Source organism: Lagenorhynchus albirostris, chromosome 11 (assembly GCF_949774975.1).
Source record: "Lagenorhynchus albirostris chromosome 11, mLagAlb1.1, whole genome shotgun sequence".
In the NCBI taxonomy this organism is placed as follows: domain Eukaryota; kingdom Metazoa; phylum Chordata; class Mammalia; order Artiodactyla; family Delphinidae; genus Lagenorhynchus; species Lagenorhynchus albirostris.
Genome location: NC_083105.1, coordinates 17,333,318 through 17,359,675, shown reverse-complemented (window position 1 = coordinate 17,359,675; position 26,358 = coordinate 17,333,318). Strand labels below are relative to the sequence as shown.

The 26,358-nt window shown below is 40.8% G+C and overlaps 2 protein-coding genes across 4 annotated transcripts in view; one reads left to right on the top strand and one right to left on the bottom strand.

Moving 5' to 3' along the window:
- The first annotated feature begins 2,445 nt into the window (after positions 1 to 2,445).
- Positions 2,446 to 11,198, top strand: NOPCHAP1 (NOP protein chaperone 1). Of its 2 annotated transcripts, XM_060166696.1 has the most exons (5): positions 2,446 to 2,604; positions 4,222 to 4,308; positions 6,379 to 6,515; positions 8,372 to 8,621; positions 9,972 to 11,198. In XM_060166696.1, exons 1-4 carry the CDS (start codon positions 2,490 to 2,492, stop codon positions 8,603 to 8,605), a joined length of 573 nt encoding a protein of 190 aa, XP_060022679.1. In that variant the 5' UTR covers positions 2,446 to 2,489; the 3' UTR covers positions 8,606 to 8,621; positions 9,972 to 11,198. The 2 variants fall into 2 exon arrangements, with proteins under 2 accessions (XP_060022679.1, XP_060022678.1); XM_060166695.1 differs by lacking the exon at positions 9,972 to 11,198 and having other exon boundaries at positions 8,372 to 8,654.
- Positions 11,199 to 18,692: 7,494 nt separating this feature from the next.
- The window catches only part of ALDH1L2 (aldehyde dehydrogenase 1 family member L2), a 52,136-nt gene continuing 44,470 nt past the window's right edge, over positions 18,693 to 26,358 (bottom strand). For both annotated transcript variants that reach the window (XM_060166693.1, XM_060166694.1), the window contains 4 exons: positions 25,333 to 25,498; positions 23,779 to 23,884; positions 21,064 to 21,263; positions 18,693 to 19,032 (listed from right to left, as the gene is read on the bottom strand). In XM_060166693.1, the coding sequence (XP_060022676.1) occupies positions 18,977 to 19,032; positions 21,064 to 21,263; positions 23,779 to 23,884; positions 25,333 to 25,498 (528 nt within the window). In that variant the 3' untranslated portion in view covers positions 18,693 to 18,976. The remainder of the gene's footprint in view (positions 19,033 to 21,063; positions 21,264 to 23,778; positions 23,885 to 25,332; positions 25,499 to 26,358) is intronic.

Below are 26,358 nucleotides of genomic sequence, written 5' to 3'. Positions count from 1 at the left end.
AACCTCCATACTGTTTTCCACAGTGGCTGCACCGATTTATATTTCCATAAACAGTGTTCAAGTGTTCCCTTTTTTCCACATCCTCTCCAACACTTGCTGTTTCTTGTCTTTTTCATAATAGCCATTCTATCAGGTGTGAGGTGATATCTCATTGTGGCTTTGATCCCCCCCACCCTTTTTAAAATTTAGGTTTTATTTAGAATGGTTATAGATATACCAGGTACACTTAAATTTTTAAAAACACCATCCTTTTATTTTTACCATTTTAATCTTATATTTTAGGTAAGTCTCTTTTATCCAGCATAGAGTTGGATATTGACTTTTTATCCAATCTGAAAATTCTTTTCTTTTTATAGGTCACTTAAGCCCTATTGCATGTATTAATACAATTGATATGCTTTGCTTCAGTTTTGTCATAATCATATAAAGTCTTTCCTATGAAGTCTGTTTTATTTCTTTCTCTCTCTCTTTCTATCTCATTAATTTGGGTATTTAGGAATATTTTAATTTTGTTCTAATATCTTTACTCAATACCATTCAGTACGCCCCCTTTTTTATATTGTCTTCCCACTATGAACAATATTGTAATTTGCAAGTCATCTCCTCTTTCTCTTCTCTCCTTTACCCCCAGCATCTAACTTAAAGTATTACCCTTTTAGTCCCAGTTTTTAAAAAGTCAGCTTTTCTCTTCATATATAGTCTCTGCTTCCTCCCCATTTTTCATATTTGTGTTATATCCATATTATCAAAACCTATATAAATTAAATACTATTCTTTCAACCTTATTCTTACTGTTTCTCTCCAATTCTACTGTAAAATGCTCATCACCAAAACTTAAGTTGAATTTCTCCAATTATTTTCTGAATCGTATTCTCTAGTAAATTCTTTAAAAGGGGTATGGGAACAATATTTCCTGAGTCCTTGTATGTTCATAATGGTCTATGTCTCCAAAACGTTATCATATATCTGATAAGAATATGTAAATAACTCATACAATCTGAGTTAAAATGGGCAATGGATGTGAATACACATTTCTTCAAAGTAGATATACAAACGATCAGTGAACACATGAAAAGATGCTCAACATCACTCATCATTAGAGAAATGCAAATCAAAACTACAATGAGTTATCACCTCGCACTGACTAGGATGGCCACTGTAAAAAAAAAAAAAAGAAAGAAAGAAAGAAAGAAAAAGAAAATAAGCATTAGTGAGGATGTGGAGAAATTGGAACGCTTATGCTCTACTGGTGGGAATAGGATAGTGCAGTCACTATGGAAACCAGTACAAAAGTTCTTAAAAAGTTAAAAATAGAATTACCATATAGTCAGTAATCACACTTCTGGGTATAAATCCAAAAGAATTGAAAGCAGTACCTCAAAGATATATTTGCATACCTATGTTCATTGCAGCATTATTCACAATATCCGGGAGGAAGCAACCCAGCTATCAAGGGACGAATGGGTAAAGGAAATGTGGTATGTGCATGGAATGGATTATTATTCAGCCTTTATTTTATTTTATTATTATTATCATTTTTTGCGGTATGCGGGCCTCTTACTGTTGTGGCCTCTCCCGCTGCGGAGCACAGGCTCCGGACGCGCAGGCTCCGCGGCCATGGCTCACGGGCCCAGCCGCTCCACAGCATGTGGGATCTTCTCGGACCGGGACACGAACCCGTGTCCCCTCCATCGGCCGGCGGACTCTCAACCACTGCGCCACCAGGGAAGCCCCTATTCAGCTTTTAAAAAGAAGGGAATACTATTACTTGCCACAGCGTGGATAAACTTTGAGAACATTATACTAAGTGAAATCTGCCAGTTGCGAAAAGACAAATATTCTATGATTCCACTTATATGAAGTATCTGAAATAGTTAAACTCATAGAAACACAAGTTAAAATGGTGATTGTCAGGGTTTCCCTGGTGGCGCTGTGGTTGAGAGGGGAGAGGCCACAACAGTGAGAGGCCCGCGTACCGCAAAAAAAATAATAATAAAATAAAATAAAAAATGGTGATTGTCAGGGAGAAATGGGGAGGTTGCTCAATGGATATGGAGTTTCAGTTTTGCAAAAAATTCTACAGATCTGTTACATAAGAATGTAGAGTTAACACTTCTGAACTGTACCCCTAAAAACAGTTAAGATGGTACGTTCTGTGTTATGTGTTTTTTTTTAACCACAATTAAAAACAAAAAAAAGAAAGAAAAGGAAGGCAGCCTTACCGTGCGCTCTTCAGGTTTAGCTAAAAAGCCAGGCTTGCCAGCTCTTTCATCCAATCACAGGGTCCCCAGACCCTCCTCCTTCCTTTTCCCACGATAGGAATGGCCTACTCACTCCGCTAGGGGCCGCCCTCGCCGCAGGCCACCCTCGCTCCGCCCTCGCCCCGCCCCTCCGACTTTCCTCTAATTGTAGTCCTGGCCCCGCCCCCTTCCCCAGCCTTTTTCCGGCATCCGGACCTGGAGGGGCTGCTCTGAAGACGGGCGAGCAGCATGGAGGCCCACGGCGAATCCCAGCCCGACGCGAGCTGTTCCTCGTTTTCCCGGGACGGCTCCGGGGTCTCGGTGTCCAGGGAGCTGCTGACGGCGGGCAGCGGCGGCCGCGGAGGTGACCGGCGGGTGGCGACGGCGTGGGGCGCGCACGTGCGGCAGGGGTCGCGCTGCCGGAGCAGCCGGGGACCGGTCGGCGGCTCCCTGCCCAGGCCCGGCCCCACCGAGGGACCCCCGGGGTGGCCGCAGGACTCGGTGTGGGACCGGGCGGCTGGGGGCGCGCACCCGGCCTCGGGCCTGGGCGTGGTTCTTGTATCCCGCACCGCGGTGAGCGCCCACTGATGTGCGCCACAGCAAGACACCTCCCCTAAGGGGACGGCCTTATGGTCGGCTCTGGGTCCCAGCAGTTGACTGGTAAGGGGAGCGGATGAGTATTAACCACCCTTCCTCGGCAGATGCCCACACAGCCACCCTTAGTGCCTCTCTCTAGAGGAAGACGGGTACAGGAAATCCGCACAGGATTTCAGACACCATAATAGAGAATTAAAAAGCAAGGATTCGAATCCCAGCCCCACGAGTTATTCGCTATGGAACTTTAGGAGAGTTGTTTACATTCCCAACGCCTCAGTTTTTACATTGGGAAAATAGAAGTAGTAGTATCTATAGAATTTGTTTTTTTTTTTTTCTAAGAAGAATACACCTAAAAGTCTTGGGCATATTCTCCTTAAATACTATTTTGAAGAAAACATTCTATGAGAATCCAGAGCATCCAGAGAAGTTGTCATAATAATAGCCGAAGCTTTCTTAGTGCCTGCTTTGACCCAGGAATTAATTCACTAATTTAAGCCTCACAACCACCCTGTGTAGAAGGCTTTGTTATCGCCATTTATAGATGAGGAAACTGAGACCTGGTGTATCATGCAGATGATAACTTGCTGGAGATGGTGTGGCTGGGAAGTGGCAAAGTTGAGATTTGAATCCAGTCAGCGTGGCTCTAGAGCCCGTGCTCTTTGCACTAGTCCAATTGCCAGGTCTAAGGTAGTAAGCAAGGAATGTTGAGCTGCTGCTCTGAGGGTGAACGGGATTTTTACACCAGAGTGAAGAGATTTTCGAGGTGTTGGAAACACGGTGCGCAAAGCCTTGGGTTTTGAAAGACGAGTCCTGTTCTCTGAGCTCTGATGAGCTGGAGAGTGGGGTTGATTTGAGGTGTGAATGTAAGGCTGAATAGATGGAGTTGGGAGTGGGGAGGTTTAAAGAGCCGTTTTGTCTAGGTTGGACATCTTTACTGAGGGGGAACTAATCTGGCAGGCATGTTTTATAAATGAAGAAATTCATGCTCAGAAAGCTTAGGTAATTTGTCCGATATAATGCAGCTGGTAAACAATTTCTGGCTTCACTTAACCCTTATGGTACTTTGTATTGCTTCTTGTGTTCTGTCATTGCCGACCCACATTTGTTATTGATGGGTTTCTGACCCAGAAAGGTGCAGTTCAGTGTTCTTTTATTACCTGGCATGGGTAACGCAGAGATGTAGGAGACAGATTTAAGAAAGGGGAGATCTGTGTGCAGAACTAAAATGTTGTAATGGAACTTGGAGTGCTTCTTTTTTTTAAAAATGTGTTGGGAAGTGAGGAACAAATGGTCAAAACCTGAGGGCTTGAGGGTGGTCTTGGAAAGTTTGCTGATGGGCTCCTGTCTCTTTACGCTATAGTAAATGAAGTGTGTGTGTTTGCAGGTATATGGGACAGGTTGCTCATCAACTCCAAGCCTAATTCCAGAAAGAATTCCACTCTTCAAACAGTTCGAATAGAGAGGAGTCCCCGTAAGTACTCTTCCCTCTCTCTCTCTTCCTTTCTCTCTCTCTCAAGAACCCTCTGTGATATGAAATTCTGCCTAATTAAACGCTTATTTGATGGGACAGTATCTGCCTTTGTTGTCAGATATCAAACCACAGAGGGTGAAGCAGAGCAAGTCTTACTTGGGAATTACGTTGTGAATTCAGTGCACAGGGATAATACATTATTCCCCTGCTTTAAGAGGGTAACCTTGCCCAGAAAAAATCCTTGTGGGATGGAGTTTTGGAAATCAAAACCAATTATTGTTACTCTCCATGGGAAATTTTTCTAGAGGTTACTGAGTCCCGAGTTCAATATTCATGTGTGGGAAAACACTATCAGATCCCATTAAATTGGACATAATTACTTAAATAGTAAATGTTACTCATAACATAACAGGGCTAGTTCTCTTCATTAATTACTGTGTCATATTGCTGTACGGCACGCTCATAGACCACTCAGACTTTGTTCAGGTAGCATTCATGTAATACTCAGGTGCTGTGTAATTCACTCTGAATGTTTAAAAAAAAAAAAGAAGAAAGACAAGAAGTAGTAAAAACAATGTAAATGATGCATGAAGTTATCATGTCTATAAACTAAGAAATGATGAGTATTCCGAGAGGGGAACTTAACTATAGTATGCACTAAATCTACAACAGCTAAAATGACTGCATGGCGGCTCCCCGTTCAAATCCAAGCTTTTGTGTGGACATAGGTTTTTATTTTGGGGGGGTACATATCTCTGAGTGGAATTTGTGGGTCATATGAAAAGTATTCTTTAATAAAGAAAAAATTGCCAAACTCTTTTCCAAGTTGGGTATGCCATCTGGAATCCTTCCAGCCGTCCTGTTTCACAATTAAAGGCCATTTCTTGACCTTCACCTCGACTTTCTTGTCTTCTTCCGTACTCTGGACATTTCAGTCAGCTGTTCTGTGGTTGTGTCAGTGACTTAAGGAGTTCTGAGAGCCCATGATGTGCATAGTTATGTGCCGGGCCTCTTTTTAGAGCTAAAGAAATTAGAAATTCCTTGTTTATTGACTCCCCTGTGCTTACCATAGTGCCTTTCAGTTATCATCCCTGTTTTACAGGTGAGTAAACAGGTTTTGATTGATTAAACTAAACGTATTAGTTAGACTTCTGTGGTAAATGACTGAAACCCAGTTCACACTGCCTTCAGCCAAACGATGTTGGCTCATTTTGTTGGGGAAAAATACCCCAGTGATTTCAGGTACATCTGCATCCAGGTGTTTGGCATCATCCGGGATCTTCTGCTCTGTATCTCTTAGTTCTGCTTTCCTAGGTGTTGACTTCATCTAGAACAAGCTCGTCCAGGACGGGTGGCAGGTGGGCCAGTTTATCAGCAGCTCCAGGCTTACATTCAGCAGCTCACTTAGTCATTTACTTGGAAAGAAGGGACATTTCTCTCAACAGTTCCAACCAGAGTCCCAGGGTGATCTCTGATTGGCCTGACAGATCACAGTGTTGTTAAACCAAATCATAGTGGCCAAGGTTGTGGAACACGTCGGCATGAATGGGGTAGGGACAAGAGTGACTAAGAGTGACAGAGCTTAAAAGGAAAGTCATCGTTACATTATCAGAAGAAAGGGGAACAGATGTTGGGCAGGTGAAAACAGCCATTGCTTCATTAACATGCCCAAGATAACTCAGATAGTAAGAGGTGGTACTGGGGTTCTATTATCATCGTCGGTGTGACTCCAAAGCCTCGAAGCCTCGTGCATTTAACTATTAAGTCCTACTGCCGACTTACTCAGTTACTGTTTGTGGAATGCCAGCCTTCTAGGAATTTCCAGTCCTGGGCATATATGAGAAACACAAAACATTGAGAAATAATTGCAGAATTGTGTAGTCCTGCCGTTTTAAGAATTCAGGAGAGGATGGGAGTTTGTAAAATGGAAGGAACTTGAAAGATTTTATTATAATTATTGTTATTCCTGTCAAATTTAGAAGTGTTTTTACAGGAAATTCTGGATTTAAAAATTTGAAGTTTGGCCAAATACTAACATAAATATTGATAAACTATATTTTCCCTCCTTAGTATTGGACCAAGTACAGAGCTTTCTCCCACAGATGGCTCAGGCAAACGAAAAGCTAAGGAAAGAAATGGCAGCTGCACCACCTGGTCACTTCAATATTGAAAATACTGACGAGACTGTCGGAAAAGTTATACAAATGGTAACTATGCTTTGTTTTCATTTCATGATGTAAAATTACCAGTATGCCTCGTCACCTGAAAAAGAGAACTTTAAAATTTTAATTCTGCGTGTTTTTTTCCTTCTTTCAAAGTCAGCTCATGTTTCCAGTACTGCATAGATACTCGGTCATTTGATGATTAAGGATCTCATAGGTCAGTAAGCTTCCCTGGGTGAAGTTTAGGAATTTAGTAATTCAGCATCATAGGAAGGCCTTTTTCAAGTCAAATAGTACATTTGTTATCTTGAAGCATTTATTTACTAAGTGTTCTAACTGGATTTTTTTCTTATTTTCCCGTCTAAGGCCCAAAAGAGGTAATCATAGTCTGATTCATTGAGAATGCAAAAGTAAATGATGTGTATAACAGAATAACTGATCACATAAGCCACACGTGAAAACTGTCTCTCAATTTAGGCTCATATCTTATTTCTACACTGGAATTCCCTGTATAACACTCGTGTCTGGACAGCGCTGACACCATTGTTGAGAATCATATCTGATTCATCAGCAGATCTGGCAGCTCTACGTCCAGAACACATCCCAAATCCAGCCATTTCCACATGGCATCCACCACCCTTTCTCTAGGTGACTACGGTCTCCCCTCTGGATTATCCCGGTCATTTCCCAACCAGTCTTCCTGCTTCTACCCTTTCTTCCCAGAGTCTGTTCTTCACCCAGTGTGTGTGGCCTGCAGTTTGGGAACCAGGGGGCTTGCCGTCATGTTTCTAATTAATTCAGAGTCCTTCGTGGGCCTGTATGATCCTGCCTCCAGCTCTCTGTTGACCTTGTCTCCCACCAAGGACCCTCAGTGACTGCACTGCAGTCTCCATCTCCTTGCTCCGGGCCTTTTCCCTCCTTGCAGAATGCCCCTCCCCAGATTCCTGCGTCTTGACTCCTTCCATCTCTCATCACTTGTCACCTTGAGAGGCCTTCTCGGTGGCTCTATTATTAGCTTTTATTTTTTTAAATTTTCACTGCCCTACACTATGCTTTCTGTGTAATTGTTTATTGTCTTTCTTTCCCAACTAGAACAGAAGTCAGCAAACATTTTCTGTTGGGGGCCAGATAGTGAATACATTAGGCTTTGTGGGCCCTACTGTGTCCGTTGTGACTACTCATTTCTGCCATTTCGGTGTCTAAGCAGCTGCAGGTGATATGTAATGAATAGGCAAGTTTTATAAGCTTTATTTATGGACACCGAAATTTGAATTTCATATAATTTTCATGTTTCATGAAATATTACTCTTTTGATTAGCTTTTTCTACCACTGAAAAGTGTAAAAACCATTCTCAGCTCAGAGCTGCACGAAAACAGGCAGTGGGCTGGGTCTGCCCTGCAGGCCGTGATTTGCCAACTCCTCCTCAAAAACATAAGTTCCACAAAGGCCAGGATTTTGTTGTTGTTGAGCCACTAGTGTGGTACCTGGTTCATGTTGATACTTGTTAATATTTGTTGAGTGAATTGTGTTGAATATAATCAGGATATATAGAATTCGGTTGTGGGGGACTTTTTAGACTTGCAGTAAATATAAATCATTATGGTGGACTCTGGCAACTGAAAGAATACTAGTGCCATATTGTATTAAGAACTTTTCTTGTCCGGGGGAATTCCCTGGCGGTCCAGGGGTTGGGGCTCCATGCTTTCAATGCTGAGGGCCTGGGTTTGAGCCCTGGTCAAGGAACTAAGATCTTGCAAGCCATGTGGCACAGCCAAAAAAAAAGAATGTTTTCTGTCCTGCGTGCCTCTTGGGCCAAAGGTTGGTCCCTTCCCAAAGTTGTTACTGTAACTTTTTAGGGAACTGCCCTGAAATAAATTTCCCACATGGTGGTGTTTTGCAGGATGTGGCCTTGTTTGAGATGAATCAGTCTGATTCAAAAGAAGAGGACAGTTCAGAAGAGAATTCACAAGACTGTTCAGAGGACAGTTCAGAATTTGAGGATGAAGATGATAGCACCTCTTCTGAAGGTGAAGTTACCATCGATACCATTAAGCTTCCTCATTCAGAAGATGGAAAAGGCAAAATAGAGGTTCTGGACCATCCTGCCAGTGAAAAAAAAGAAACAGGGAAATAAACAATCTGAGAAACAGGTGATAGATGCCTGCTAATTCTGTGAAAAAGAATGTGGCTTGCCGGTTATTTTGCATTTCAGATACCTATGGTGCTTTTTTGCAATATTGAATGTATTTTGCTTCTTGGAGAAACAGAAGCTGGCTTTTAAAGAGTTGGAAGAGATAGCATTTGGGCATCTTCTAAGAGCAGACTGTTTTTGATCTCGTGCTAAAGAGATTTAGTTTAGAAAGCTTAACTTTATGTATGGTGATGAGTGAATTTGTTGGCATCTTCTTTCATCAGCATAGACTTCAGAAATCTCAAACTTATTTTAAAGTAAAAATACAAGTTACCCATTTGTTTTTGTTTTAAATTGGCCTCTTGGGGCTTCCCTGGTGGCACAGTGGTTGAGAGTCCGCCTGCCGATGCAGGGGACGCGGATTCGTGCCCCGGTCTGGGAGGGTCCCACATGCGCGGAGCGGCTGGGCCCGTGAGCCTTGGCCGCTGAGCCTGCGCGTCCAGAGCCTGTGCTCCACAACGGGAGAGGCCATGTACTGCAAAAAAAAAAAAAAAAAAATTGGCCTCTTGGATAAAACAACCTAGGTTGGGTTTTTTTTTAGGTTATTATAAAGTCATATCAAAATGGGTCCAGTGAGGGGGAACTTTTTAACATCTTTATTGGAGTATAGTTTCTTCACAATGTTGTATTAGTTTCTGCTCTATAACAAAGTGAATCAGCTATATGTATACATATATACCCATATCCCTTCCCTCTCGCGTCTCCCTTCCACGCTCCCTATCCCACCCCGAGGGAGAAATTTTTTACAAAGAAAAGAATTACTTATATTTAGATGCCCTCAGACATATCTACTTTAATTTAAAAAAAAAATCCTTTCCAGTTTGTGCTGGAAAACTGGTGCTCTGTGGTTGAATCACTGTCAGTGACTCTGTAGCCTCTCAATGCATGTAGAATTTGCTGGTTGGAAAAATTTGTGGTTTTTTTGGTTTTGTTTTTTCTTTTTCTCATAAAGGAATTTTTTTGTTTGTTTCAGCTATTAAAATTATTCCTCCCAGTTGCCCACAGTTTTGAAACCTATTAATTGTAGAGAATAGGGACACCCCAGGAAAATAGGGCACAGTACATAAAAAGGTAGTAACAGGTTTTCCCTTTCAAAAGGCAAAATGATCCTGCATTGGAGTTGCCTTTCTGCCACATTCTTGATCTTATTTAACTTGTTTGGGATCTCATCTGCCGTGGGACTGGCTTTGCTCAGGATATAGACCTGAGAATTTAAAGGACTGTCTCCAAGCGCATTGAGCTGATGGGACTTTGTTGCCTAATATTTTAGGGGTTTGTTTTAACTGTTTTTTCCTACTCCTCTCATTAGCCTACGACATCTTGTAAATACTCTGAAGATAATTCTCCAAGTTCCTTCTGGTATTTTTCATTGGGAATTGGAAATTGGCTGTGCACTCAAAGTATGCAGAAGTGAACAGATCTGGAAAGGAGACTTCTCAGCTGCAAAGGGTATTATGCTGTACTTTGTAGCACCAAACACAGGTGTGATGAATTATTGGTGTGAATATTTAAGGATCGTCTTCTACTAGATAATATTTATGCCACATTGTGGGAAGAGTTGCATTTGTCTGGTTCACTCCTTAGCTTGGTGCATGGTACACAGTAGGCACCGAATGATGTAGATAAATGAATTTACAGGTATACTGAGGATGTACAGGGCATTTTAAGCCATGGTATCCATGCGGATATGAAAGTGTAACTTCACCGGAAATAAAAAGCCTAGTAGAAATAGTCTGATGGTCAGTGAAAGAGACTAGTCAGTCTAGAAATATATACTAGTGTGTAGAATTATATTTCTCTCCTGCCATGGCCTTCTCATATAATACAACTAGGTATTCTATACAGTTAAAGAAGTCAACTAAATTCAGTTCCTCTGGACATTCTTATGACATAGGAGGAAAAGGAAAAACAAAAATTTAATATGTGATAGGGATGTCGTTTTAAGTAAGTGTAAAATGGTTGAATTATTTAATATACAGAGTCAGGGATGGCTGTTTTTAAACAAAGTTGGATACTAAGATAAATTATGTATGTCTTAAAGGTTTAAATATAAAGAAATTATAAGTTTCATACTAAAATATAGGTGAATATTTAATAACATAGTTGGGCAAAAGTTGTTTTTTTTTTTTTTAAAGCAGAACATCAAAGCTTGAAATTACAAAGGAAAAGAGCATAGAGTCAAGTTTGAGAATCACTGGTCTAGGTCTTAGGTCCTCTTGACTTCACTTTACCCACCGGATCCCAGGAATACTTCCACCACACTCTCATGGCAACATATTACTTCACTTGACCTACCAAGATCTCTCATTCTGTCACACCCCAACCATCCCATCTGTTTCCATCATTTGTCCCAAAGCTGCTTTAGAGTAGTCTATACCGTCTGCTTAAACTCCTAACTTTTCAGCCCTCTGCAATTTGGCTTTTGAAACTGTTTCCCTAAAGTCTTCCATTACTGAGTATTCATTTGGCTGCCATCTGAACTAGACTGTGATTGGAACTCAATTTCTTCCTCTTCAGATCATCCCCTAAAAAAAAAGATCATCCCCTGTTTTCATCCTCCCAGTGAATGATACCACTAAACTAAAGCCTGGAGTTTTGGGGGCTCTGAAATATGAACTAGAATGGAATTTCCACAAGGCTGGTGACTTTGTCTGGAACATGGCTATACTGTGCGGCATGCGGGATCTTAGTTCCCCAACCAGGGATTGAACCCAGGCCCCCTGCATTGGGAGCGCAGAGTCTTAACCACTGGAGCGCCAGGGAAGTAAGTCCCCTCTAGCCCTTTTTTGGTTGTTGTTGAATTTTATTTTATTTGTTTATTTTTTGTACGGCAGGTTCTTATTAGTTATCCATTTTATACATATTAGTGTATATATGTCAATCCCAATCTCCCAGTTCATCCCACCCCACCACCCCCATAGCCCTTTTAAAATTAGTGTATCATTTAAGAATGTTTATATCATGTAAATCATATCTCTGATAAGGGGTTAACATCCAGAATATATAAAGAACTCCCACAACTCATCAAAAAACCCAGTTTAAAAATGGGCAAAGGACTTGAATAGACATTTCTCCAGAGAAGAAATACAAATGTCCAATAAGCACATGAAAAGATGTGCTTTTATATCATTAACATTAGAGAAATGCAAATAAAAACCACAATGAGATACTATCACATCCATTGGGATGGCTATTATAAAAATAAACAAAACAGAAAATAGCAACTGTTGACTAGGATGTGGAGAAATTGGAATCCTTGTGAATTGCTGGTGGGAATGTAAAATGGTGCAGGCCCTCAAACCAAAAAATGTAGGGACTTCCCTAGTGGCACAGTGGTTAAGAATCCGTCTGCCAATGCAGGGGACACAGGTTCAATCCCTGGTCCAGGAAGTTACCACATGTTGCAGAGCAGCTAAGCCTGCGAGCCACAACTACTGAGCCCACGTGCTGCAGCTACTAAAACCTGCATGCCTAGAGTCCGTGCTCCACAACAAGAGAAGCCACTGCAATGAGAAGCCTGTGCACTGCGACGAAGAGTAGCCCTCCACTCAGCTTAACTAGAGAAAGCCCGTGCACAGCAATGAAGACCCAATGCAGCCAAAATAAATAAATAAAATTGAAAAAAAAATGTAGAATTACAAAAAAAAGCATAAAATTCATAAATATTTAAAACTAGTGGGTGGCAAAGAAGTTTAAAAGTCAAGGGACAAATTGGGAAAAATAATTTCATTGTAAGGCAAGAGTGAGTGTTATATAATGGGCTCTTTCAAATTAGTAAAAAAAAAAAAAGACTAGTATCTCAATAGTGAAAAGGCCTTAGGACTTGAACAGGTAATTCACAGGAAAAAAATGTTCGGCCCCATTTCTCAAAGAAATGCAAATGAAACCAATGTTGTATTTTTTACCTCTCAAAGTGGCAGATCAAACAACAGCTAGTACTTAACTGAGCCCTTTTTATGTGTCAGCCACTATTCTGAGTGTTTTATGTTTAAGAGTTGCTGCCACTCACACACAAAAATTTCTCGAGTTATACATTTAACATCGGTGCACTTTATGTATGTTATACCTTAATTAAAAAGCTGTTTTGTTTGTAAGCAGTGTGCTCTACAGTCTCTTGGAAATTAAATCACCATCGTGCTTTGGTTGGTCTGACCCTGTGGGTTCTCTGCCTGATGCTTTGGTGTGAGGTGATGGCCGCCATTTGGAGAACAGTTCTGTTCCTGCTAAGGCTGATGAAATGTTCTCTTCAACCTTGTGTATTATCTTTCTATAGCTCTTTGACAGTCATAAATCAGAAAATTAGGTGTAATGGTCTTTGAAGCAAAAATATTCTTAATGAATCTCCTCTATCTATTCTCCTAATACTTTAACTGTGCATCAGATATGGTACTTATAAAAAAAACTGCCTTGCAAAGCAGCTCGTATTCCTGTGCCTGAGTCCACTACTATGGTAGGAAAGACAAGTAAAGAGGTTGAGTCTTTCATCTGTATTTTCCTCAGTGCCTGGCATGGTGCCTTTCACTCGGAATGTACGATAAACGTTCGTGAAACTTTTTTTTCCTCTTGATGCCAATAAAGTAATACATCTTAAACATCAGTGGTTCACAATCCTGAGGAAAGAAAGACAGGTTTACTATCTTTTGATTGGTAGACTTTTCCCAGAAGTTTAATGGTGGAATCTTTTGGTTGATTCCTCACCATATGTTCATGGAAGATCCTTGCCAGTGATTGGCTTGGGGATGGGCATGTGACAACCTTCCCAAAGAGGCACAAGCCAAGTCTTGTCAGTAGGCTTTTGGAAAGAAGATTTCTCATTCTAAAAAAGAGGTACGTGAAAAGATGGCTGCTTTCTTTTGGAACATGGATATCTTGTGACTGGATATGATTCCTGGAACTCTGGCCTAGTGGCCATAAATGGAGCCAGCTCTTGAGGGTACAGTTGGCACGTCAAGGATAGCAAAGAGAAGCAAGGAACATCACTGAATTACTGCATCAAATAACTGTAGACCAGACTACCGCTGGATTTCTTGTTTTGTGACACAATAAATTTCCTTTTTGTTAAAAAAAAAAAGGCCACCATCTTATGAGATATTCTCTTGTACCTACTTCACAGATTTAAGAAAAAAGAAAGTGGAAGGGAGACACTAAGCAAATTTTTTTAAAGCCTTACAATAGGTAACTGGTGGAGCCAACTTTTAAGTTCAGTCAGCCACATCCTGCCATTGTGGGCCTACCAGTCACTATGCCACAAGCATGGGCTCTGAAGCTGGATCGATCCCAGCCCAGCCACTTTCCATCTGTAAAACGGGGATAAGAGTATCTCCCTTATGAGGTTTCAGTAAGAAATTAATGAGTTAATACTCGTCATGTGCTTAGAACAGTGTTTGGTAAGTGTGAGGTATTATGATGCTGTAAGAATAATGCACATGGCTTCCCTGGTGGCGCAGTGGTTCACAATCTGCCTGCCAGTGCAGGGGACACGGGTTCAAGCCCTGGTCCGGGAAGATCCCACATGCCGCGGAGCAACGAAGCCCGTGTGCCACAACTACTGAGCCTGCGCTCTAGAGCCTGCGAGCCACAACTACTGAAGCCTGCATGCCACAACTACCGAAGCCTGTGCGCCTAGAGCCGGTGCTCCGCAACAAGAGAGAAGCCACTGCAATGAGAAGCCCGCGCACACCACAACAAAGAGTAGCCCCAGCTCACCGCAACTAGAGAAAGCCTGCGTGCAGCAACGAAGACCCAACGCAGCCAAAAATAAATCAATAAATTAAATTTTTTTAAAAAAGAATAATGCACAGTGGTGGCAAAACTTTGGAGAAACTGTTGGTAAGATTACAGATTGCTATATCCTTTTAATCAGATTCCACCTCTAGGAATTTATTCTAATTAAGCAAATAAGTTTTGTTCACAAATTTCTATCTAAGATTGACTGTGACATTTAAAATAGCAGAAAGCAAATACAGATGTCCAACAGTAGAGAACAAGTTGAATTAAAGCCACTGAACATATGCAGAGGTATGTTTATTGACATAGAAAGATGCTTACATATTGTTAATTGAAAAAAGCAGGTAAAGTTATGTACAGTATTATACTAGTTCTAAAAAAAAGTGTATTCATAGAAAAAATCTGGAACATCTCAAATATCATCTGTGGTTATTTGTGGAGAGTTTATGGTTGAATCTTACCTTCCCATTTTATTATTTTTACAAAATTAGGTATTAATCATTTTAAAAATCTGCTTGGGTGTTATTTGCATAATAGGTATAATAATAATAACCCACCCTATCCATCATGTCTCATGTCTGATAATCTACTTATAGCCCAGGTTTCCCTTGATAGCTTCTATTGTCTTAGAAGGGAGGTATGGGGGAACCAGTTTAGTTCCTTGCCCTGTCTCTAGTCATTTCCACAAAAGCTCTTGCAGTTAATGTTCACTCTGCTTAGCTTTTTACTTTGACAAATATTTAACATTTGCCTACTATTCATTACTGAGGGCCTGATTCAGGCATCGGCAGTAACAGCATCTTAGCTTGGTTAAGACTACCAGTTTCATTGCTTGAGTGCCTGTTCTGCCACTGAATAGCTGTGTGATCTGGGCAGGTTTCTTAACCTCTTTCATTTGAAAGCAAATATTTATTGAGCTCCTCCTACGTGTTAGACACTGGAGATATGTCCTTGAATGAAAGAAGCACCTGTTCACGAAGCTGACATTCTAATGGGAAGAAATTGATGATAATAACTATGCCAGGTGGTGGTAAGTGCTACAACAATAATGCAGGAGAAGGAGACTAAAGAACGAGGACAGATGAGGTGTGAATATGGGGATCTATGTGCTATTTTAGGAAGAGTGGTCAGCAAATGGATCTCTACTAAGATGATGTTTGAGCAGAGACTTGGAGGAAGTAAGGCAGCCACCAGCTGAGGGTGGTGTGTGGGGAAAGAGTTTGAGGAAGAGGCAGTGGTGTGCTGGCGCTGGCCCACACTTGTTCTAATTACACGCATCTCATCCCAACTCTGTGTTCAGTGAAGTCAAGTTGGTAGCTTGAAATCCGCCTTAGTGAGAGCATCTGTACACAGAAATCAGCAAATGCTACAAATCAGAGTTTTCTTTTCCTTTCAGAGAGCCACTTGTTAAATATCTACCAGCACACCACTAAGAAGAAAGAGCAGTAAGTGCAAAGGCCCTGAGGTAGGAGTGTGCTTGATCAGTTGGAGGAACATCAAGGCAGCCAGGGTGGCTAAAGAGAATGAGAGGGTAGTTGATAGGAGATGAAGCTAGAGGTAGCTGGGAACAGAATTGATAGGACTTTGCACAGTAAGTACACTGGACTTTATTCTAAGTGAAATGGGGGCCATTAGAAGGTTTTGAGCAGAGGAGTGACACCATCTGACTCAAGCTTTGAAGAGAGCCACACAGGGAGGAATCGGGAAGGCCAGTCAAGAGTCTGGCGATAACCTCTTGGTAGTGGTGGAGCCAGGAAAAAGAGCACCTTGATTTATTCATCTTTTCAGATGTTGTGAAGATTAAGTTGGCTTAGCATAGTGACTAGCGCACAGCAGCCCCTCAATAAATGATAGCTGTTGTTATTGATAGATGCCAATCCTGGGGGTGGGGGAGGGGTGCTCGTATCTAATTAGGAAGACCAGTAATTCCAGCACCAAGTGATAAGTACTATGTTCCAGACAAGTGAGAGGATAGAGGAGAGACACTTACAACCAAGTTGGGGGGTAGGAGAGGCCAGGGAGGGTGTATTTGAGCAAAAGACTAGGGGGGTGGGTGGGGGCTGGGGGCTGCTTTAGCAAAGGCACCAGGAAGTGGACTTGGAAGGAAAACAACTTTTAAAAGGGTCTACACCTCCCCAACTCCCCAGTTTGGGGGACAGATCACAGCTTTGTCCTTTAGATTAGCAAAATCAGTGATCTGAAGAAATGGTGATAAATTAATTACTCAGTGTGTTAATTAAATCACCTAGTAGGCTGTGCATCGTCAACGTTCCAATTCAGATTCACTGGTAATTTTATAAATTCCGTGGAGCCTTTGATTCTGGTCAGCAGTCGGATATAAAAACTCAAGCCGCTGAGAACTTTAGAACTCGCTATGGGAAAAGGGAGTTCTTAATCTGGAGGTCAAGCGTGGGTTTTAGGAGGTCTGTGAATCTCTTGAAGATATTTGCAGAACTAGGTGTGTACGTGTGAATTTGGGACAGAGGAGATCTAGCTTTTATCAGATTCTCAAAGAGGTTTATGGCCCAAAAACTATTAAAAGCACTGCTACTGAGAGTCATATTAGAGGGTAAAAGTCATTCTAGAAGAAATGGCCAGGTTTTTGTTTGCTATTTCATCTATCATTAAAATATCTGGTAAAGTGATACTTTAAATCACATGAAATCAGTTAAAACACTGCATTTAAAAAGCGGTTCCTTTCTATTAAGAACATTGTCATTTTATTCAAATATGAACTGTCAGTTTGAACCCAGCTGGGTCCACATTTAGAATTTCACCTGTGCCGAGCTCTGAATGAGCTGTGGTACAATACAAAATGCTTACAGGCAAAATTTGCTCTGTTGATCATCCAGGATCATACCTGATATTCTTCCTATTGAATGTTTTCTGCCCCTGATTTTTGTTATTGTTGTTTATTGATTACTGATTCCCTACATTCTTCTGACGTTAAGCTGCCGAGTTTCCGAAGTAACAAGTAATCCCTAAGGGCTTCTTCAAAGCCAATGAGATAGAGATGTTTACTGAAATTTTACTTTAAAAGGAGGATTCATGGAAATTAATTGCTCTGACCACCTGCCAAAGACTCTTCAATTCAGGATCTCACCTTCTTCTAGTCATACATGGATGGTTAGAATCTACCCACCTACTCTTGTCTGACAATGAGCAATTACGTGAGTACTACACGGGTTGTAATAATTCCTCTTTCTTGAGCACAGAGAATGGTCCAGACACCTTGTTGAGTGCGTTATGTATATTATCCCGCCGGATCCTTACAACACCTAATGAGATAGGGACTTTATCCCTGTGTTATAGATGCCAAATCTGGGCTTTGAGATACTAGGTCACTAATTTGCCCAAGATCACCCAGCTAGTGGGCAGCAGAACCCATTGGTAGGAGAATGGGAAACCAAATGTCCTAGAAGGACGAATGAGCTGTAGAAAGAAAAGCACCCTTTTCCTTGTACCATTTTTCACTACATGGTATTTTCCAGTGCTGCTGTATCAGGTGCTGGGTCAGACAATGGAGGAGAAAAGCAGCATAGGAATTGATGACTACTGGAAAGGGTTGTAGGGAAATTAATTCATTGAACTAATATATCTCACTATATTTTTAAAATAGTGACGGGGAAAGCACTTAACTTTTATTGAGTATTTGAGGATTTACCACAAACAAAGCCCAGTGCAAGGTGCTGTGCTAAGATTATTGCATTGAATCCTCACTATAAGGCTTCCGAGGGAGGCACTACTGTCCCCATTTTACATATAAGGAGACTGAGGCTCTGAGAAGTTGCATAAGTTTCCCAAAGTCACATAGATAGTAAGATGGTATGGTATGAACCAAGATCAGCCTCCAAAAGCTATGTACTTTATAATACATCATACTATAAAGTCCACTTTAAAAGCTATCGACTAGAATTTAAACTATTTGGGGCCAAAGATCATGTCATTAAATTTTGTATACTCCTCAGGACATAATATAGTACCTCGTACTTGGTAGGTACTCAAGAACCGTTTCTGGGTTGGTCACTCATCACAGTGGGTTGAAAAATAGAACATCAAAGGCACAAAGATGTATCTTATTTCCAAAAGGAAAAAAAAAAAAAAAAAGAACTTCCTTCACATTCCTTAGAGGATATACTGTTCCTTGAGAGCAAAATTACAGAAAATCTTTTTAACAACCCCATATGCCTGGTTCAGAGGTTAAAACCTGTACATATTACACAAGGGCTCCTAACAATGTGCTTTCTGTATTATAACTGCATGGTATTGACGTCTGCAAGATGAACAACCATGACGAGGTTAGTCTTGGTGGGGAACAAAAGCAGCTTGATATTTTAGAAATATGTGTGGTATATGACATAGTCAAAACCCAACAACTACACATCATTTTAAGGTATAAAAGGGGTATTAGAAAATACTCAGGAACGTGTGTAAATGCTTAGACACGTGGCCCGACCCTCTTTGTGGTCCTTGTGGTTTTTTTCGGCTGGTGGCTGACACCTCCTTCCTCAGCACAGCCCGGCTTCTTCAGTGTGGAGAGCTGCGGAGCGGTGCTGTCTGAGAGGGGTTCCTGATGACGGCACTGCTCTAATATTCCAGCGTCACGGTCTTGGTTTTGAGGTATTCGTTTAGAGCTTCCTCACCTAGGGAAGAGAAAAGCAGCCAATGGACCACGTTCACAGGTGGATGTGATGTCGCCAGATATTGGACACAGGTGCAGGCATATCGGTCACTAAGCGAATAGAATGGGGCTGAGGCAGTGCTTCTCACACTTTCAAGTTCATGTGAATCACCTGCAGATCTTGTGACACTGTAGATTCTGATTGGATTAGGTCCGGCAGAGGCCCCAAGATGATATGTTTCTAACCACTCCCCGATGATGCTGAGGCTTGTGGGGCACAGTTTGAGGAGCGAGGGTTTAGACCAGCTACCAGGCCTTCTAAGGACCAGAGTGTTGGCTTATCACTTTCTACCCCAAACCCTTCCTTTATTTCCCAGCTTGACGACAAATCTCCACGTCTATTCCTTGCCCGTTTAGGCTGAACAGAAGTGATCAGGATACTGTCCTTCTGATTACATTAAATGAAGCAGAATAGAGCAAAGAAAGTTTGAGATCATTTGGTCTTATCTTATTTTAAAGTTAAGGGAAAGGCAGTTTTCCTGACTTACATAGTATGTTAGAGACACAGGGGCATATCCAGGAAAAAATAAATAGGTCTGCCTTTCTGCTTCTATTCTGTTCCTATTTTGAGCTACCGCAATCATTGATTTCTACAACAGTTAAAGGGCATGAATACCACAGGTGAAACTAATGAGTATATGATTCTGGAAGTTGAGCTAAGCCCAGGTTTCTTAATGTTAAATTAGAATCACCTTAGGGAGCTTTTAAAATTCCTGATCCCAGGTCATACCCCAGACCAATTAGATCAGCATCTTTCCTTTTTTAAAAGCTCCCAGGTGATTCTAATCCAATGTGCACCTGGGAACCATTGGGCTGAGGGAGTTTCAAATTAGGAGAGGAAGAAACTGTTAGACAAAGTCTACTGTTTTATAATAAAACAGACATGAAGTGTGTCGATCATTCTCTATCAAAAGACAAGTGGAACACTGTTGTCTTACTTTATAAAAATAATTTCCCTAAGAAAATCTCCCCATGTGTTTTGGATCCAGGGATGAAAGCCAGATTGAAGACATGAAAAAAAAAAAAGACTTTACCTTCAACTCAATGGAATTTAAAACGAGAGCCACTTTTGTTGTTGCAAATACACTGCCAAAAGTCTTCAGGAAAGAGAAAATGTAAAAATACCCCAAATTAACCCAATTTATGTTAGCAGACTGTAATTGCAGTAAATCACAAGCATTTCAATTTTTGAAACAACCTGCCAGACTGACTATGGGGCGTGAGAACATGGGCTGCATAGCCAACTGTCTGGCTTTGCATTCTTTTTGCCAGTGGCTGTCTGGCTGACTTTGGGCAAGTTACCCCAAATCTCTGAGCCCCATTTTTCCCGTCTGTAAAATAAAGATAATAATGGCACCTACACTCCAATGGCTATTGTGAGGACTGCTCGTGCTATTACAGGTAGAGTATCAGAATAGGACCTGGTACATATTTAGTGTTCAAAGTGAGCTGTAACTGGAAATGTGATAGTGTTACTGCCCACGGTGAATTACATTTTGGGCTCTCTGCAGACTCTCAATCTGAGCTCCCAGATGCCCAGAAAACTCTGCCAGTTTCAATGTTGTCTCTGAAAGACTGCCAGGTGGCTCAGAGACAGGATTTATTCTTGGGGCTAGCCGGTTATTGCCTTCTACCCATTTTCCTTTCTTGGTTCCACTTGGTCCCATGACGTCTAAACCAAGTTCATGCTGAATGTCAGGTTAAAAAAAAAAACAAACCTAACATATTTTAGCTAAAAGATATTGTCAGGGTTTTCTTTTCAACACGAATCTTCTTTTTTAAAAGGAAACACTTTTCCACACAATTTGAGTACTTTTCTATATTTACGTTATGTTCAATAAAAATGTTTAACTTTGAAAAAAATGAGTACCCTTGAAAGCCCAGATCCAACTGCCATGTAGGAAATGCCCTTTAAAGCAATACAAGAGTGTTGCATGAAGCATGAAGCGGACTGTTCTGTGATGTGCAGTAGAAAGGTAAGGCATATTCATACCTAAGTCTTTTCCAAAGCCAGACTGCTTAACTCCACCAAAAGGGGCTGCCACATCCGTCTTGTTGTAGGTGTTAATGAAAACAGTTCCTGCGTCTAGCTTTTCACTCACATACATAGCTTTGTTTATGTCTCTCGTAAAAACCCCTGAGGCCAAGCCGTACTCTGTATTATTTGCTCGCTGCAACACTCCATCGATGTCCCTGCAAGATGTTTTTAGAAGACATAAAACCTCATTAAATGCAAAAGCAAAACACTTTCATTTTCTGTTCTAATGTTTTTCCCCTCCGTGCTAGAAACAGGAAAACATTACTGCCAATGTGCTTACATTTTTATAAAGGAAATATTCCAGGCTTACACCAAAAGAAACTCCCAATGAAATATTACAACTCTAGTATTATATTTTTCACATATATCATGAAACACCTTTTAAAATCTGAAGTCATCTTTTCAGCCTTCTTCATTGCTTCTCCTTCACGATTACCCCATTTGTTTTCCTCTCCCTTGAGCTCCATTTACAGACATATTCTCAGAGCACCCGCAGTGTCCCTCCATCTATTCAGATTTTACATGCACATTTCAAGGCTCATTCACCCGATGCCTCACCCTGAAGCCTTCCCAGATCCCACCAGTGCCACTGTTTAGGCAGTGTAGTGTAGCGGCGCGGTGAGAAGGCTCCACAGCCAGACTGCCTGGGTGACCTTGGGTGAATCATTTCATCTCCCCTGCTTTTGTTTATTCTTGTGAAAAAATGGAAATAATAATAATAGCACCTGTCTTCTTGTCATGAGCATTAAATGAGCTAATAGTGTCTGAAGCACAGGAAATGCTCAATGAAAGTTAGCTATAATAGGGTAGCACATATTCCTCCAATTCAGTATTTTGGTTTACCTTTTCGTGTATTTGGTGTTCACCCTCCAACTAGACTGGAACCTCCCCGAGGGCAGGGATAACATCTTGCTTTTCTGTATACTAGGGTGTTGCACCATCACGTGAGAGTGAACGCAGTTAATATGCCAATCCAATAAAAGGGTAGTAAATCATCCTTAAATGGGTCTGGTGACTTCCCTGCCTTTTGACTCAGTATGTGTACACACCAAGTAAGTGCAGATGTGAACCTGCTCTTCTCTCAGTTGGGTCCAGTTCCAACATGCCTGCCATAGTGTGAGTATCTCATCTTTATGAGTGTCATACTAATGTTAAAAAAATGCATGAACTACAACATGGCCAGCAAATGTAAGCCAAGATTTTATCTGGGGCTCCGGCAAAGAAACATGATTTCTTTTCCAAAACTGGAGCGAAAATTAGTTGTGCTGAATCCTTTGAGAGACAGCATAGGCTTCAATGTGGTGTCTTCCCAAGGGATTTTCAAAGGTAATCTTGACTATACACAATCTTCAACGCTCATGAGAAATGTGGACTCTAACTTGGAAAGGACTGAGGCTCTGCTAAAACTCTCACACTTGATGCATTGCACCTGATTGCACTGCGAATACTTACAGCCTGGACTAAGGCCGAAAGACGGCTGTATGCCATTGCCCATTGAGGACTACTGAGACGACATAGCTTCACAGCACACCTTGCCCACTTTTAGAATAATAATGAGCGTAATGACTGCAATGTCACCAACAGCAAACACTTGACTTATTTAACACTTAGAATGACCCAAAAAGGTAGATACTATTAATAACCCAACTTCACAAATAGATAAACTGCACAAATAGAGAAACTTAATAGAGGAATTAAGTGGCCCAAGCCCACAGAGGTGGTCAGTGCAGACTCTACCTACTACACCTCCCACCTAGGCCCTCTGGGGTTAATTGTCCGTCTCCTTGTCTGTCTCCCCTATTAGATGGTGACCTCCTTGAGGACAGGAACTGTGACTTATCTAGGCTTACATCCCCTAAAACTGGCTTATAATATCTGCATATTTAACACAAGGACCATCCTATGGGGAAACTTATAATAAGGAAAAGACGGTAACAGGGCATCCTTGGATCAGTATGTCAAAAGGTTACTCACTACAGCTTAGTGTCCCCAAAGGTCTCTCACAGTATGTCTGTTCAAGACCAAGAAGTCCTTCTGAACTCTGTATTCTGTTTTCTCATTGGTTAAAGGAAAACTAAAGCCAGAATTCTGAAGAATTGTGTGCAGTATACCATGAGAGTCTATTGTGTTAAATATTCTGATATGAGCTCAGTTACCATACGGCCCTCTTTGATATGCTAAACACTGAGCATATCAAAGTTTCAGGCACCATAACAAACCAGTATGTCATTCACGGTTGATTATATGGTGATTGTGGACATTTCTACAAAGAGTTGAGTATTAGGCTTTTGGGGGCATGATCCCCTATGGAGAAAACACTCTTTCTTTGGGAAAACCAGATTTCATAGATGCTGCCTTCCCTAGAAATGTAAATGAGAAAACCAGTTCTGTTACTCTCAGTTACTGACTTTATTCCAGAGACATTTCAAATGCTGACTGTACAAAAACTAAAACTTAGCGAACATCCCATAATGTCAGCCATTAGTTTAAACTAAGGAGCAAAAATATATTACAATCTACATTGGTTAGCATTCTCTTCTAATTATTAAGACAATTATTCTTATGGTAGAAAATTATATGTTCATTGATTTTATGCTCTGTACATACCACAATGACAGAAAAAAGAAAAGTATCTAGGCAATCCGGTCAAATTATGCCTGAGGAACATACCCATTTTGGAATTTAGAAATGACCATAATAGGCCCGAAGGATTCCTCTTTGGCAAGATACATGTGGTCTTCCACATCTGTGAAGACAGTAGGTTCCATAAAAAAGCCTATTTGAAAAATAGAAGAAAATAACATCAATTAAAGGGTAATTTTCAATTAGTAGTTCTCTCGTTTAATTACATTATAAATTTTTTTCTTCCGTTATGGGTCAGTAAAACCAAGAAGACTTTCATTTTCCTATTTGGTGTTAGCATTCCTAGGTTATTATATTTTTAATGTCCTTATTACAAAACTTTCAAACATATGTAAAAGTAGAGAAAATAGTATAATGAATAGTAAAATAAATCTTTATGCATATTTTGCCATATTTGATTTTTTTTCTTGCTGAAATAGCTTAAAGCAAATTCCAGAGATTACAATTTATACTCCACAAGTATTTCAGTACAAACCTGTAAAAAACAAGGACATTTTATTACACACCACAATACATTATCACACCTAACAAAATTAACGCCAATTCCTTATTCATAGTTTATATTTCAATTCCTTTTTTTAAGTTCCAATTTTTTAATTGAGATGCAATGACATAGAACATATTAGTTTCAGGTGTACACCGTAATGATTCCATACTTGTATTCAATTTCTGATTTCTGGAAAATATCTTTTTATAGTTGACTTGTTTGATTCAGAATTCAAATAAGTTCCATACTGCATTCGGTTGTTAGATAGCTTAAGGGTCCGTTAACTTTAGAATATTTCTCCCCTTTACCCTGCCCCTTATTTTTCATGCCATTGACTTGTTAAACAGACTGGTTCAGTTGTCCTGCAGAATATTTTATGCATTTCAGATTTGTCATTGCTTCCTTGGGATGATATTTAATTTGTTCCTCTATCCCCTGTATTTCTTGTAAATGGAAAATATGACCTAAAGGCATGATTAAATTCATGGTTAAACATTTTTGGCAAGAATACTTCATAGACGATGCTGTGTTACACACTGGATCCCACAGGGGGCACATCATAACCAGCTGTCCTGCTGGTGCTCAATCTACCTACAACAGTAAAACATGAGGTTTTCCAGTTGTTGTTTGTTTGTTTTTCTCTCCTTTTGGGTATCATGACATTGAGCCATTCACATACTTCTGTAACAAGTACTACCTTAGACAACAGGAATGAATCCTTCCCAGGCTAAGCTGGCTAAGATTAAATCTCACGTTGCCAGGAATGAAAATCACCAGTGCCTGAATAACACCGTATCCATTACACTTGTTTACTTACGCTGCTAAGGGCCTGTCACATCCATTTTATTTGATTTTAACGGCCTCGTAAAGCAGGATATGCACATTTCATCACATTTTACAACTGAGGCTCAGAAGAACTGTTGTTGAAGGTGTCACAGCTTATAAGTGGCCAAGCAGGATCTAGAAAGTAATTCTTATCATAACGTAAATGACACTACTTTTCAGGCAAGATGGTGCTGCAACGAAAACTGTTACCATTTATTCCGACTTAAGAAGCCAGGCCCCCAGCACACCTCCTATGGAGGTGGTCTTACCTGGCCTTTGGACTTGTCTTCCTCCGTACACCAAGGTGGCCCCCTCTTTCACTCCGGCTTCACAGTACTGCAGGAGCTTTTCCAGATGGGCCTTATGATTTTGGGGCCCGTGATCAGTAGATCTGTCAAGTGGATCACCAATTTTCATCTTTTTAATTTCTTCCACCTGTACGTCACCCAGTTCACAAAACACAATTGACTGTTAATAATAAGAATGGATACCCTTGACCGAGTTTCTACTGTGTGATAGGTGTTGTACTAAGCTGTTCAAAGATGTGTCCTCATTTAGTCTTCAGTAGCACTGGAGGTAGATATTTATTATTTCCATCTTATATGAGGAAACCGAGGATCAGAAAGGCTAAGTGACTCGCCCAAGGGCACACAGCCACTAAATACTGTAGAGTTTCCTTGCCTTGAAAGCCCAAGTTCGTAACCACTGAGTTTTAAAATTATCCCGAATGCTAATTCATTAAAATAGCAAACCTGATGTTCTGGAATTTTTGTTAATACAGCATACCTACACTCTTCATGGCAAAATAATTTCGAAAATGGCCACATTGTTGTCTTTTTCCTTTCCCCAAATGTGGAAGACTGCCCTTGTGAAATTCTCACAGTACAGCCACACCAGAGGATATACTAGAATGTTCCAATGAAAAACCATCTTTATCGAAGAATGTTCATCACTGATATGTGCTCCTTGGTTATCTTAATCATTTCTGCGTCTCCTGATGTTAAGTCCAATTCTACTAAGGAGAAAGAAAGGGAGTTACCATGACCCCACAGGGCCATGAATTTGAGTTTAGGTCTGGCAATAATCCCTCAGTAAGTGCTCAAGAAATACGTGCTGAATGAATAAATGAATACTGTTCATATGTGTGCAAAACATGTTTGTTGATGGACTGATACAGCAAATCCTTGACATTTCTGGTCTCAGCATTTTAAATTTCAACAAGTTGTTGTGAAAGCCCATGACGTGTAGTGCTGTACCTTGCATTTTACTAAGGCACAAAACTGAATTATGGGGAT

Bases quoted from the DNA above. Each gene is read 5' to 3' on its own strand.
- NOPCHAP1 (XM_060166696.1), top strand. From the start codon at position 2,490: ATGGAGGCCCACGGCGAATCCCAGCCCGACGCGAGCTGTTCCTCGTTT. The intron at 2,605-4,221 runs GTGACCGGCGGG...GTGTGTTTGCAG, and splicing joins GGGCAGCGGCGGCCGCGGAG to GTATATGGGACAGGTTGCTC. The intron at 4,309-6,378 runs GTAAGTACTCTT...TTCCCTCCTTAG, and splicing joins TCGAATAGAGAGGAGTCCCC to TATTGGACCAAGTACAGAGC.